The following is a 15,693-nucleotide window of genomic DNA, read 5'->3' on the forward strand; positions in this document are numbered from 1 at the left end:
AGGATCAGTCTATATGGGAATTACTTTTCTGTCAAACAGGCCATGTAATATACCCTATTCAGCTCCTTGTCCAGCTGCCACATGACTATGTTTTAAAAGGCAAACTGAAATGTGATCAACCCCCAAACTCTTACTGAGTATCCCTCATATGAAAACCCCATGTCTTATGCTCACATCCAAAATGAAGATCACTGATCTGGAATGGGGTTTAGAAGTCAATCAATGAAAATGGTACCATTTCTTTATATAACAAAAATCACCCTCTTACTCTAAACTTGCATATTTTTGGATTAGAGATTTGGTTTTGTGCCTCTAATTCCACTAATTCTGCCAAGATATCAATGGTTTAAGTAAACACCTTAAAGGTAGGGTAGGTAAGTTTGAGAAACCGGCTCGAGATCACTAGAATTTGAAAATACACAACCGGAGAAAATCTGCCACTTCCTTATAGAGCCCCTCCTCCAACACACACGAACGCGCACATGACCAATGAGGGCACGAGATAAGTTTGTGCACAGATGGAAGGCTGACAGGCAGGTAGGCCATCCAGTTATTTTAGCCGGGCCGGCTAAAATGATTGGTCGTGCTTTTTACAGTACTACGGCTTCCACAGATGAACATTTTTTATGGATTTTTTGTCAAAGCACTTAAGATATTCATTGCTATCGGGATGTTAAGAGCATTCCATGGAATATAACAAAAAGTGTATCTCGAGCCGGTTTCTCAAACTTACCTACCCAACCTTTAATTACAATAAATGTGCTTAATCCAAAAGAAATGTCTACAATTTTAAAGTGTCATATTTATCTGTGCATGCTCACCCACATGACATAAATGAGCTCCCGGGAGACTCCAGTTGTGTGATTTGGATGGCTAGTCTTCTCTAACTTAATACTGTAAGTGCATGAGTAAGAAATAAACCACGGAAGATAAATCATAATGGTTCAGAGTTCAACCTCTTTCCAAATATGTGGTCAGAAGTCAGATCTTGCCTGACTTGCCTGATTTATACCGTTATTTTGAGTTGGAAATGTTATTCAGATTGTATTTAAATTATAGAAAATCTTGTACCACCTGCTCTTCCTCGTACTTGTGTGGTTGCTATGTTTTGTTAACGGTGATTTAAACCTGAGAGCAGGATTAGCTGAAAAGAGTCCAAGGAAGCTTATAAAAGTTAACAGCATTTAATTAAACAAATAATGTGATGATATACAAATGAAAATATGCGAGTGGCGACTGCTTCCTCCCATCAGCCGTGGCTCCCGTTCACGTTGGGTCAGCCGGGGTGAAAAGAGATCGATACTTGGCTTGCTTCCCCTGTTATCATCTGTGGTCTTCTCCTATTGGCCGGCGTCGACGGGGGCGTGTCCAATGCAAATCCTGTTGTTAATTTACAATATTCTAATGTATGTGGTTATTTAAACATTCCCTAATAAAAGTATTGCAGTGTCAATAAGTGAGGGTTAAAGACAGTGTGTTTATTGTGGAGCACTACGTGTCATTTCACCTTAAATTCACAGTTTCAAAGCGTAGAATTTAACCACATGCTAATGTTAACCTTAAATTGAAGCTAACAATATTTACTCGCAAGGCCGGAAGTTGTTGTGTGAACTTCCGGTTTTCAAAATAAAAACCATTCTAAATCAAAACAGTGTATTTAATTTCCGGTTTTCAGAATAAAACAGTGTATTTAACCTGTTAAGCCCCATTCCCCCGCAAAAAATCGCAACATCTGCAAGAAACAGCGTCTGAGGGCTTCTTAACATTTAAAAACCTATTAATGTGTCATACCCACTTAACGGGAAGAAACTCAGCTATCAGACAATATTAACCATTTTTAGCAAAACGAAACTTAAGGGTAATAACAAAGGCTCTGAATTAGCCCGAGTGAAAAAAAATGCTAACACACTTAGCACAGAACTCACGTTAAAATACCCTTATTACTTATCGTATCTGCACAAACAAGATATCGATTAGCAAGCTGAGATTGCACAGATTCGACAGGTGTTGGTATCATTACTGACACGATCTGAACTTGCGACATGAGAAGCTATAACAAAGACATCACACCACGTAGGATTAGGTAGCCAACACGGCAATATGTCTTACCTTTGTTGTTTTCTGATAAAAAGTTGTCTTCAATGGCACTAAAACGATAAAATGCTGCTGAAGGTTAATCCACAGGTTAATCCAATGTGTCTGTCACTTTGAAATGATTTCTGATAATCCATCAGCAATAAAACTAGTTTTCAGTTTTCAGATTTCAGAGCGTAAGATAGGTTTCGCTTTGGGCAAACTACGTGCGCATAGCTCTCATTTCTCAATGGTAACGTGTGTGTGTATGTGGAAATTCCCCTTCGATTCTATTGGCTCTAACGGTTCAAAAGAGATGTCGATCATCAAAATCGACCAATGGGTTCCAGAGAAACGGCAAATACACCCATTTCCACCCAAATGACCCCAGAGGTGTTTTTCTTTTGCTAAACCTCTCTAAAAAGGTCAAATGTCACTTGTTTTGCATCAATCTTGATACAGGGTACTTATAATATGTTATAGTTTGGATTCCTAAAGCTTTTAGTCTACTATCCCATCATTCAAGGGTGGTTTTCACTATAAGTAATGGTTTATTTTTGGACGGACACTATAATTTACATTTCTTTACTATGTTCAATCTGAATTTACTTTAAAATAAAAAAAATCTATATTGATTCTGACTCTTCTACATCCAACTCACAGGTTTATCATTGCTTTGAGAAAAAAGATTATTAATTTACCCCTTTTAGAAGTGAAGATATGGTCATTTGTTCTGGGAATGTCATTTTCGAGCCTGAGACCTGAAAAACAGGCTTGGGGCTTAACAGGTTAATTTAAATGACGCCACATAAACATTGATTTTATTTCTTACAGTGTACAACATGTTGGAACTAGATATCAATTTTTTTAAACTCTCACGCCACAAGAACCCTGTCCTTTCTCAGCGTAAAGCGTCTTTTTCATCTCTTTTTGTTTCACTTTCACGTCTGTATTCCGACCTTCTTGAGGCCACAGCCAAACTGGGATGACAACCTACACTTTGATCATAACCAGTGGCGTCGCCTGGCCTGGGCATCCGGGGCTTTAGCCCCGAATGTTTTTTCTGTAGCCCCGGACAATTCTCCCTCAATAATATAATACATTAACCGTGCTTTACGTGAACCTCATCATGACACAAGAGAGGACGGCAGCACTGTAATTTCCCGTGTTCAGTGAATGCAACAGAGGCATGACACCAGACCAATCAGAGAGTTGCATGGAAATAAACATGTGCTTGTGTCATTCAAGCTCGGCTCTGTGTGTGTGTGGCAATAGCGCATTAGTGTGATAGAGAGAGAGAGAGGGAGAGAGGGGGAGGGAGGGGCCGGTGTCAGCATGGACCGTGTTGTTAGCATCTGGTTAGCTAGCTGCACTAACGGACATAAGGAGCTGTTTGTTCCACAACAAGCTGGAGGAGAGTCCTCTCCTCTCAGACTGAGAGACTCAGGTGAGCTAAAGGACTCTCTGAGTGTTTAGATAGTTAACTTTAGTCTAAGTTATCTCAGTGGGTCTCAAACGGTTTGGTCACAAATGATTCAAAAGATTATTTCCGCAGCACACCTTTATATGATCATTATAGTTATTTAAAAAAAGAGAATAAAGGAAAAACAGTTATGAAATACTATATGGCAGTAAAACAAGAATAGAGTTTAAAAGGGGAGTGATTAGTAAAATATCCATAAAGAAAAAGTACATCTGTTTACAGTTCTGCTTCATATGGGTGTTGAGAGAGGTATCCATAGATCTCTTCATTTTGCTCTCAAAGTGCACCAGATTGATGCATTTAACTTCAATATTTAAAAAAAAATCTTCCCGGGGGAGCATCCCCCCGGACCCCCCCTAGAAGAGGTGAGCCCCCCACTCATAAAAAATACCACTTTACCCCTGCCTATATGCCGTGAGCTGATTATCGAGCCTTCATTGTAACAGTCGCGGGTGTACTGTGTGTGTGCGTGTGGGGAGTGTTGCAGTAAAAAATGCCACTGTTGTGCCGCCGCCACTGTGGGCTAAGCCCCGAATGTTTTCAGGTCCAGGCAACGCCCCTGATCATAACCCTTGTGCAATGAATAACAATGGCTAAAATTATGTTATAGTTTAATCATCTGACACTCATCATGGTGTATCACTATTCCGCTGCCTGAAAAGTGTCTTTAATAATTCCAGTTTATTCGTTTTCCTCCTTTTTAGCCAATAACTTTAAAACTGCAATAAGGCCTCTGCAGCAAGTTATAGCACTTGAGTCAATACACTCATACACTGTGTGCAGGGTAGATGTTTTGTTTATTAAAACGTCAAACTTCTTCATATATTTCCAAACCATCTCCAGTATGTTTTCAAGCTCCTGTGATTCAGCTTCACAGAGCCTCGGTCATGTTATCCTTGACGTTTTGAGTGCTGCTCAAAAGAGACGAATTCAAATAAGAGACTCGTGCTTTGGGAAACCGCCTGAGGATATTTTCAGATATTTTGAAAAAGAGCGAGCCAAATAAAGGGAAAAAAACTGTTCATCCGGGTGGGGGGACGGCTCAATTGTTTGTAACGTTAACAACGAGGCAAAGCAGCAGTCGAATCCTTTCTCCAGGCATTGTTGTTCTTGAACACATCCTTTTTTTTCTTCCTCTCTGTTCGGCACCAATAAAAAGATGCTTTTGCCACGAGGTTTAAAAATAGCTTTGTGATTCTTATGGTTAACAAGATGTGAATAAGAAGAGAAATGAGCATGAGAAAAGAAGAAAGGCTATGATGATCTAAAAAAATATGTTCTGGACACATTGTACATTTCATTGTAGGGTCTACCTAAACAGGAAGTGCCAGGAATTATGTAACGCACATTTTTAGTTTGTAATGAATACAACAGATAAAAACTGCTTATGTTTCCTGTCATTTTCCATCCTTGAAATCTGGCCAATGAGTACTGGGCACATGCATTGTGTCAAATCTACGACGCAATTTCCACCGCAGCAGTCTCTCTGCCTCTTTCTATCTCTCCCACCATTTTATCCACATCCTGGGGCATAAGCTATTGAAGAGATTCAATTTGAAATCCTGTCTTGCATATTTCACGAGCCCAACCTGTTTTTATACACTGTGCTCTGTTGTAGCTGGAAAGATGTTTCATTGACATTGCATGGGAATGCCTGTGGTTAAAACGTTCTGTGTGTGTATACTTGCGTGCTGTATGTGCAGGCTGTTTGTTCTTAAAATCCTTTGGGGAGAGGATACTCGTTCAGTCTTAAAATTCAACACGATAAATAAAAGCCTGCCCTTTTTACAGCAGGAGGCAAGAAGCTGAGTGTCTTGTTTTGTAGTCTCACCTCAACGTGCTCACCCTGGGATACCGATCACTGGCCCTCCATCAGAGAACCCAGTGCTATAGCGAGGGATTTTAACAAGAGCTGAAGCTGCTTTTCAGAGAAACAAACTGGTCCTCATTGATTCTTTTCAGTCAGCTCCCAGTGCCTCAAAGCTACAGCTAACATTGAAATACAGTGATACCAACAGGTTTCTTCTCGTATCTTTGCTTCTTTTTTGCTATATAGTGCTATTTATGAGCTGTATCATCCCGTCCAAGTGAGTTCAGTATTGATCGGCATCTCCAAAACCAATCCATCATGGCAGGATTGATCGTGTAAGGTGAGCAGAGAGCAAAAACAGGATAGCACCTAGCATGCATCACTGCATGTCTACTCAAGGGGAATTTTTAAGGGTAGAACTGGCTGTGTTTTAGTTGCATAGTTTCTCCATGCATAGTTTATATTAATTTAACTATTACAATTGTATAGTGTTTACCTTATTCTACCAGTGAACAAGAGAAGAGTTACATTTTGGAGCATTTTCCAATTCTTATCTGATCAGTGCGCTCAAAAGGCCCATCAATTGTAGGATTTTTGAAAAGACCCTTACCCTACATGCTTTAAGTCACGCACAAGTGCAGAGGATTTGACTTCTTCTGTGGCAAAGCAAACAAATCCAGTATCTATCTCATGATTTAAACATGTCATGGCTATATATGTTAGCCGTTCTACACAAAAGCTTCTTCAGTGAACATGGCCAAGAACGTGCTTCCTGCCCTCTGGATATTAGACAAAATGCAGGAAGCATGTGAAATCCTTCTTCGTTCTCTTTACAGTCTTTATTGTCTGCTTTGAAAGACCAATGATTCTTATGGGATTGAGGGTCCTGCAGATGTGTGTGTGTAGCACAGTGTTTCTCAAAGTGGGGAGTGCGCCCCACCTGGGGGGCGCAGAGGCATGACAGGGGGGCGCAAGAGACCAGGAGGAAAAATGGTTATGACCATTTTTTTTAAATTATTAAAGTACGTCTGGGTCTCTGTTTCATTCAAGCTCGGATCTGTGTGTGTGTGGAACGAGCCATTTTGTGTGCGTGCGTGTGCGAGCAAGAGAGAGAGAGAGAGCGCACCGGTACCGGAGATCGTTGTTGTTAGCTTCTGGTGCTAGCGAGCTACGCTAACGGGTATAAGGAGCTTTTTCAACAACAAGGTGGAGGAGAGTCCTAACTTTAGTCAAAGTTATCTCAGTGGCTCTCAAACGGTTTGGTCACGATTAATGTAAACAATTATTTCCGTGGCACACCTTCATATGATCATTATAGGTATAAAAAAATAAGAGAATAAATGAAAAATAGGTATGAAATACTATATGACTGTAAAACAAGAATAACGTTTAAAAGGGGAGTGATTTGTAAAATATCCATAAAGAAAAAGAAAATCTGTTTACAGTTCTGTTTCATATGGGTGTTGAGAGATGTATCCATAGATCTCTTCATTTTGCTCTCAAAGTGCACCAGATTGATGCTTTTAACTTCAATATTTAAAAAAATCTTCCCGGGGGACCATGCCCCCGGACCCCCCTAGAGGATGTTAGGTCCACCACCCACATACAAAATAGGACTTTACCCCTACTTACACCTATATGCCGTGAGCTGATTATCGAGCCTTCATTGTAACAGTCGCGGGTGCACTGTGTATGTGCGTGTGGCGAGTGTTGTAGTTCCACTGTAGCGCCCGGTACCTTAATGGGAAACCCTAAATGTTTGAGCACCCTCTATGAAACGTCAAGCTACCCCACAGCACCCCCAAAAGAAAATCTCTGGCGCCGCCACTGAGCCTGCAACCATGTTTTGAAGAAATGTGCAGTGCCAAACAGGCTCATTGCAGTCACTAATGCTGTGATAAGACACACTTTTTTGACAAATATCAGCATTTTCTTTCTTTTTTTCGCACCGATTGCAAAGTGGCAAAGTATTATAACTTATTGTTCTAGCAAAGGGATTGCACAATTGTATTATGTTTTTTTTTTTTTTAACACACAGACTTATGGAGCATTGTTTTAATATCACTGTTCTAGCAAAGTGATTTTTTTATTTTTTTGAAAGGAATGCTCACGTTCATATTGATGTATTTTAATAAATGTTAACTTGGCCCATTTCGTGACTATTTGTGTTGGGGGGGCCCGACCTTTTCTCCAAAAGGGGGGCCTGACAGAAAAAGTTTGAGAACCACTGGTGTAGCAGATGAATGTTTCCATTTGACCTTGATGATGTAAAACAGAGGCTCAAAGACAAGATATATGTGGCTTTTCATCAGTCGATAAGCCCAGATATATGAGGAAAAGGTTCAGGAAAGACTTGTTCCAAATGTAAACATCAATAAACACATCGTCTGTCAAGTCACTGCTGACTTTTTCAGTAATAAACCAGACCTTGATCTTTCGATAGCCTCAATCACGCGATGCTAGTGCCTGGATATAACCTTTAAAAGGATCAATACTGCTAGAGCCACTACAAGCAGATCAGATATTTTGGTGGAAAACAAATACGTTGTCAATGAACATTTAACTGATATGTTGAAAGTCAACATTCATGCAACAGTTAATAGCTTCAAAAGTGGTAGATCTACAATTCCCATGATGCAGCTTGTTGACCTTCCTACATGTCACAAGTTGATGATCCCCAGGGATATCTTCTTTTTTAAAGTTACACTTGAGCTACAGAAGAAATGCTATGTACGCTCTGCCTCATCTCCTCATTCCTCCTTACTGCACACACACACACACACACACACACACACACACACACACACACACACACACACACACACAACACACACACACACACACACACACACACACACACACACACACACACACACACACACACACACACACACACACACACACACACACACACACACACACACAAACCTTGATTGCCCGTCCATTATACTGTACTTTAAAAGTGAACCACAATAAGTGAAAGTGTGCGCCTTCCTGAACTGCATAATAATTGTTCACAAGGAGGTTAACAAGAGGTTAAGCCACAGATTAATTAGGAGAAGGTGGAAAATTGTGTTATGTACTCTTTGTAATCACTAACACCAAAAGAAAATGACTCAACTTGACCTTGTGATTAGAGAAAACCCAAGTCATTTTGATGCTAATTTGAAGCCCACAGTGTGCATTTTAATTGCAAGTGTTTGTTGTTTTTCGGTTGAAAGCTTCCTAAATGAACGGGAATGAAAATGATTTGCAGTCTCAAGAGAAATGGCAATAGTGCAGAACTATCAGGGCGGTTGAATCTGTGTTTTTCTTGCAGCTGTTATTACACTTTTGACTTTTTCGCCTACTAGGTCAGAGATAAATAATGTAGCATTGCAACAGGTAATCATACTTCTGAAGTTAGTCACAGTCTGAATTCTCTGCTGTGCACATAACACCGCATCATGTTTTTCCTGCTTGCGGAAACTGATGAATTTCAAACACACTTGGGTGATGTATTCAGCAAATTTACCCCATACATTACCCTCTGCATGCTCCAGAAGAAAGAAATATGCTTATGTATGCAGAAGATTCGCTCCAAATCTGCCCTTATGTTTCTGCCTAATGAAGTGATTCATTCTCTATGAACAGTATAAGAATATATAGGGGGGAAGGGAAGCGGACAAGACGGCTGATTCTTGCTTAGCTTTTTAAAAGGAATAATTTAAAGAGGCAGAAAATAGAGCGGAAAATTGAATTATACCTCCTCTTCTATATCAGGAAAGAAATCAAATCCATGTGAAAGATCCAAAGAAAGAGTTTCTTCAGGGATCTCATTTGCTATGACTTCTGCTGATATGGTTTCCCCCACATAATGGCCTCTTCAGCAGCTGCTGTCCACCAGAGGAAAGACCCTTTGAACCCCCCTATCCACACGGCCAGATATCTCATCCCTGCTGCTGTACACTTCTTCTGTGATGACGTGGAAAAATCTGTGCGATCAAGGTTAAAGAAAGTCAGAGCATGTCCTCAGCGACTGAGTTGACAATGGAGACATAATCAGTGGACTTCCTGCATAAAGATGGTGGTCTTACTGTCATATGTCATCACCCTTACACACAGTGCAACAGATGCTCAGTGGCTGTAGTCAGCTCTGGGGCATTTCAGTATTTTACCCTCCAGTGGACCCCCTCGGACTGGTTGTTGAATACATTTTTGCAGAACAGTTTGAGGTGCAGGTAAACAGTCTGTGTGGAGAGCAACATAGGCGGAAAGCATTTACCAAAATCTCATTACGCAAAGGTTATCCTCTGATAATAAATCTCTATAAAAACGCATGCATATTAATACAGATCTGCTCACAGAGGCTTAGAGCCAAGAGTCGATGTCTTCAGAGATTGTAGTTTTACAAACTGTGGCGACATTGCCCCCAAACAAATCATTAATCTCTGGGAAGTGAGATAAAACAAATCACACCAGCAATTGCAGCTTATTGCCATAGATGATCTTAAATCAAAGAATCAAAATATTTGAAAAAGGATGAAAACACGGTATCTTTACGAACAAATGAAGTGTGTTCCCCATCCCTGCGATGCTGCAAAATGACACCCAGTTGCCGCGGTTGCACCTACAGAAAGTGTGTGCAGCCAGAAGTAGAATGAAGCCTTTACTGTCATGCACCCCCGTCCAAAGTCAATGTTGAATTGCAAGTCGATGGCTATACGTTACACTGAAAAAACAAACACACCAGACCAGCCTTCACACCAGTCCCAGCCTGTTAGCAATCATGGCAGGAAGTCATTTTATTCTGGGTAGAACGAACGGAGGACACTGCCCTCATCCGTCTTCACTGACGTATGGAAAGATGAAAGAGAGAGAGAGAGAGGAAGCATCCAAGGCTCGTCTCCTCCTCGTCAGTCACATTGACAGCTGGAACCGCTCAATCTCCTTAACTCGTGGAGGACAGTGTGTGTGTGTGTGTGTGTGTGTTTGCAAAAGGGACGTTTGGACAGAGCGTATGACAGCAAACTGGATGAAAGCAGTGAGGATGAGAAGAGTGGCAGACTTGGAGGTTGGAGGAAAGTGAAGCTTGAAGATCTTAACAGTAACTCTATGCTTTACATAAATACACATGCAGGTTATCAGTCATTTTATGTGGATTTCTTTCCCTCTGTCCCCTCAAAGATAATCCCTTTTGAACACCTTATCACCTGTTTGTAACTTTATTTTGGTTCCCCTTATCAGTATTGGACTTAAATCCAGCCGCACGTAGCCTATTGGTTGTCAGATTATCTCTCGGCAGAATGCAAATAGGAACATTTAGATTCACAACAATGAGCAGACACATAGTGTGAACGTTGACGGTAGCTGCAGACCGACCCTCCTCTGAAACAAGTCATATGTTTGCCAGGCAGGTCTATTTTTTGCACGAGAAGAAAGCTCACCTGCAAGCTGAGTGTCGGAGCAGCTGCCTTTATTTCTCTATTTATTATTCATTACTCATACGAGCTCTATTTTAGAAGCTGCAGACCCAGCTATATCCACTCTAAAGATGCTTTCTCTCAAGCTTATGTGCTGCCATGTGTGATGAAAATGAAAAGAAAGCCGTCTGTGCAGGAAGAGGAAACAGACGGAACCCTGCAGAACAGTTATTGGAGTTTTTTAAGGTTTTAGGCTGCCAACAACACACTCTGGACCAGGCGAGGAAATAAGCATACATAGACACATATATATATAAGATCAAAAGACAGAGATAGATGTAGAGAATTCCTTTGTCTTACTGTTCAATTGCCTCTCTTTCTGTTTAGACTTAAAGTTTGTCTTCTCTCTATAGCCTCCTCTCCCCCTGGGGAATATCATGCTGATGTTCTCCTGCAGCATTCTGCACACGGCAGCCTGAGTGTCCTGATTTTATGCTCACTGACTCACCGTATCCAATAAGAGGGGGAAACAAATGCTATCTTACTCAGGGTAATAACATTCCTAGCTGTTATCACACTGTCAACTAGTGTGTAAATCTGGTACGAATTCAAAAGGATACTTCAGATTGATCTGCTGATACTGTGACAGCTGTGACAATACTGAAGCAGAAACAAAGGCAGCACTTGTAAGTCGGACAAATTGTTTTCCATGTTGATTTATTTGTGCGTAATGCTAATATGCTAGCAGCGTGGCTCCGGTCAAGGCAATGTCAGTCAATCAGTCAGACACCTCTGTCCGATGTGATATATTTCAACTACTGCTAGACGGATTGTCATGAAACCTTTACAGATATTAATGGTGTACAGATGATGAATTTAAATACATTTGGTGATCCTCTCACATTTTATGCAACGTACCAGAAGGTCAAAAGTTCAAATGTGTATAGGTCAAGATCCCAACATTCATGTTTTCCAGGTGGTGTATCGCACAAAGTAGTGCAACCATGAGTTCGCTTTTTGAGTTTAAAAATAATTTAAAGGATTGCCCTGAAATTTACTCCAAAAATGTGTGTTTCCACCAGGCTGCCTTGTAATTACATTTTGAGTGCAACACATTTTCTCCTATCCTCCTCAACTGTATTCTGTGCTTATTATAAAGTGTTCATGCTAACATGCTAACCATATACTTGACACCAGCTTCTAGTCTTTCCTTATTTAAATCATACTTTATATCACTTCATATCTCCGGTAATTTACCAGACATGAGACATGATGGCTTTTCATGTATTCATGTTCTCTTTATTAAGATGTATCGATACATTTGCTTTAGTCTGTCACTGGTAATAACACCAGCATGATAAAAGAGCCTTTACTGCAGAGACAGATATATATGTAATGCTTGTATGACATCATGCACACAGAAACATCATAACAGGAAGTCAGAATCCAGTAGGAATGATTCAACTCAAGGTCATCACGTTATAATTGGACACTAATATGACAGGAAGACAGAAAAAGACAAAGTAAGAAGGGGATAAAACATATTCTTCTCCATTAAAACAAAAAAAATAGTCTTATAAAAGAACCAAAAAAAGCCTCCTTCCACAGCTGCAACCATTTACAAGCACACAAACAATCTAAAATACACTTGTATTGGCTGTGTGTGTGTGTGTGTGTGTGTGTGTGTGTGTGTGTGTGTGTGTGTGTGTGTGTGTGTGTGTGTGTGTGTGTGTGTGTGTCACAATTGGCTGTCAGCTTTCTTGTTTTTCTTTGTCATTTTTTCTCTCCTGAAGATTTTCGCTGAAATAAATAGTCGCTCTTGATCTTTTTGTCACTCCTCTTGTACACTGTGGTGTTGTCAGCTGTTCTGTGCTGTACATTTTTTTATTTGTTTCATTGTCTGTCAGTGTCTAGACAGACTAAAGCAGACAGAACAGAGCAGGTAGACAGATGAACTGGCCCTGCACCCAGTTGGTAGCACAGAGAGAGATCTTACAAAAAAAAAAAAAGAGAGAAAAAAGGGTCAACTTCTTACCACTAACCCAGGCAGCCTGGAGAAGAGGTCAGAGGTCACCACGGATGCAGCAGCAACCTCACTCTGCGTTTTCTCCTCCTTTCTGCAGCGATGACCTTCCTCCAGAACCGTCTATCGGGGAGGAAGGGAAGGGAGGAGAGGGGGAGCTGCAGAGTGAGGTCGAGGCACAACCACAGCCTGAGCAACCGCTGCAAGAACCTCAGCCACAGACGCAACCCCCCCCACAGCCACAGACTCAACCCCCCCCACAGCCACAGACTCAACCACCCCCACAGACTCAACCATCCCCAGAGCAACTGTCTCAACCTCCCCCAGAGCCCCAGTGTGAGTCCCAACCTGAGCCTCAGCCCGAACCACAGCCCGAAACCAAACCTCAGCCAGAACTCGAACCCGAGCCCCAGCCTGTACCGGAGCCCGAGCCCGAGCCCGAGCCCGAGCCTGAGCCCGAGCCTGAGCCCGAGCCTGAGCCCGAAGTGGAGGAAGCTGAACAGGGCCCCCCTGAAGCCCCTTCACCTCTTGGAGAGGAGCAGACAGTGGTGGAGCAAGAGAAGGAGGAAGAAGAAGTCGAGGAGGCAGAGAGAAAGCAAGATGGAGAGGAGGCGCAGCCCGAGCGGCGTGAGAGCGAGGCAGCACAGGAGGCAGAGGAGGAGGAGGAAGGGGGAGGAGCTAAAGGAGGGGGGGCGGGCAGGAGGGCCAGCCTGCACCACACGGCCTCGCCCCTGAGGGTGCAGCGCAACGGGGCCGGCTCGCACTCCGCCACCTCCGACTATGAGCTCTCGCTTGACCTCAAAAACAAGCAGGTAGGGTTGTGTTGGGGATGGGGGAGGGCGGGTGTGTTGTCTGGGTGAGGGGAGTGGGAGGGCGGCAGGTACAGTAACTTGGTGTCTTGTCCGTCTTGTGGTCCGACATGTTTGTGGTGTCTGTCTGAGGAGGAAGACTTCCGGGTTAGGGGAGAAGCTGTTGTTTGATGAGGTTTTATTTTCAGTTGTTATGTGGTATTTTCCCTATTGGCATTACCCACCCAAAGTGTATCAACTAATGATGAGCTTCCTTAACTTCATTATCATAAGCCATCATTGTCATGCCATCATTTCATCAGCATCCTCAGAGGGTTTTGGCTTTTACCAAATTTGGATTTGAGCCTTTTCAGATACCATAATGTATACACTGATTCAGCTGTGTTGCAATTTACTGAAATGAAACAACTCCTGTGTGTTTTTTAGGTTATACACAATGTATTAATTTGGCGTCATGCACGAATACACACATCAATGTGCAAACAAGTTCCGTTTGTATCTGCATAATTAGAAAGCACCCTTTGCCTTTTCTCTGCTGCTTCATGAGACACTCTGGATGATGAAAAGCCCCCATTTCCAAAGAGAATAAAAGCATGTGACCGTTATCTGTTCTCATCTTATTACAGCCGGTTAAACCAATTTTGTGTGAAACCAATATGCCTATGAACTGTGACGGTATTGAAACATGTGTTTCTATGTTCACATGCTTGTCTTCTTATCATGCTGTTCATCAGGGGCTTGGAAATCATTACATAATCATCTCCATTTCAAGAACCATCAAACCATCGCCATCTGTTTTCATTATCATCCATCTACCCTACATTCTTCAGTCCATGGATCTCCAGCCAGGTAAGACAACAGAGTTTGGGTCTAACTTTTGGGTTGATGAGTTTTTGCATATCTTCTACCAATTGACCTCATGAAATCCAGTTTACTTGTCACAAGAAAACCCATACAGCCAATGAAATAATGTATGTCGTATTGGGTATTAAGGAACAGCTGTTATGTTACATTGTGGGAATTGTAGGATTCAAAATATTTTGAGCTTGGCAAAAACTAGGGACTTCAGGTCGGGCTATTTATTTCTGCTGCTTCAATTTTACCATTATTGTTTTTAAATCTGTGTCTTGGGACTACCGTAAGAAAGTGCCATACTAATGTTGTAGTTATCTTTCAAGCAGAAATGCTCAAGTTTAGCAGATTAAAGATTCTTGGTTGGATGTGCAGTTGATTTCTGTTTATAACATTGTGAATTGGTTATTTTTGGATTATTGACTGCTGGTTGTATAAACAGGACAGTTGAACACCCTCTATGACATTGCTATTGACGTTTTAATTGACTAAGCATTTATTGTCAGAGTATCAGCAGTGGAGTCTGAGACTGAGTCTTAGTTGAAGCCCCAAATATAATTGCATTTGTCAGATTTTGCAATGTTTTTGGATGAATTGGTTTATTTATAAAAGCCCAAGTCATGATGACCTCCCTCCTTTAAGTTTTGACTTCCATTACTGTAACTCTAAATGAGTTGTGGCACACTTGATTACACTTAATAAACAACTAATTTGGACTCTGTCCGAATTTGTTTGAATTCAGTTAGCGAAAAGAAAACGTACAAAATCATTAATGCAGATATTTTAAAGTATTTTTTCCATGACTGGCAGCTGAAACGAATGTACTGTGAGATGGTTGCTTCCTTTCACTCTCTGTCACCTCCATTTCCCCTAATTTTTTACTTCTATTCCTCACGCATCGCTTCCCTAGTCGAGACTAAAAGTTATTTTAACCTCGGCTACTACCTCCATTCTCACTGCTTTAATCTCACATCTCCCCCACTATCTCCCTGTCAACAATGCTGGAGATACGCGATCAGCCCGATTGATCTTCTGTCTGCACAGCTAGGCTTGATGCATCTACAGATCAATGTCAGGGTAATTGGATCTGTGGTGCGATACCTTGATTGCATGGCAGGAACCTCATGATCAAGTAGCGTTAACTCACTTTAACCTGAGCACTCTTTTATACTCTATATTTCTTCAAACTGGTTTAAATTTAGCCTCACATTGAATTATTTATTATGCCCTTACTAGAAAGC

General features: G+C 41.5%; 1 protein-coding gene across 1 annotated transcript in view; it reads left to right on the forward strand.

Moving 5' to 3' along the window:
- The window catches only part of LOC117484822 (IQ motif and SEC7 domain-containing protein 3-like), a 110,520-nt gene that overhangs the window by 32,458 nt on the left and 62,369 nt on the right, over window positions 1-15,693 (forward strand). Inside the window, 1 exon segment of the mRNA XM_034133254.1 lies at window positions 12,892-13,603. Coding sequence (XP_033989145.1) covers window positions 12,892-13,603 — 712 coding nt within the window.

Source organism: Trematomus bernacchii, unplaced genomic scaffold, assembly GCF_902827165.1.
Source record: "Trematomus bernacchii unplaced genomic scaffold, fTreBer1.1, whole genome shotgun sequence".
Lineage (NCBI taxonomy): Eukaryota > Metazoa > Chordata > Actinopteri > Perciformes > Nototheniidae > Trematomus > Trematomus bernacchii.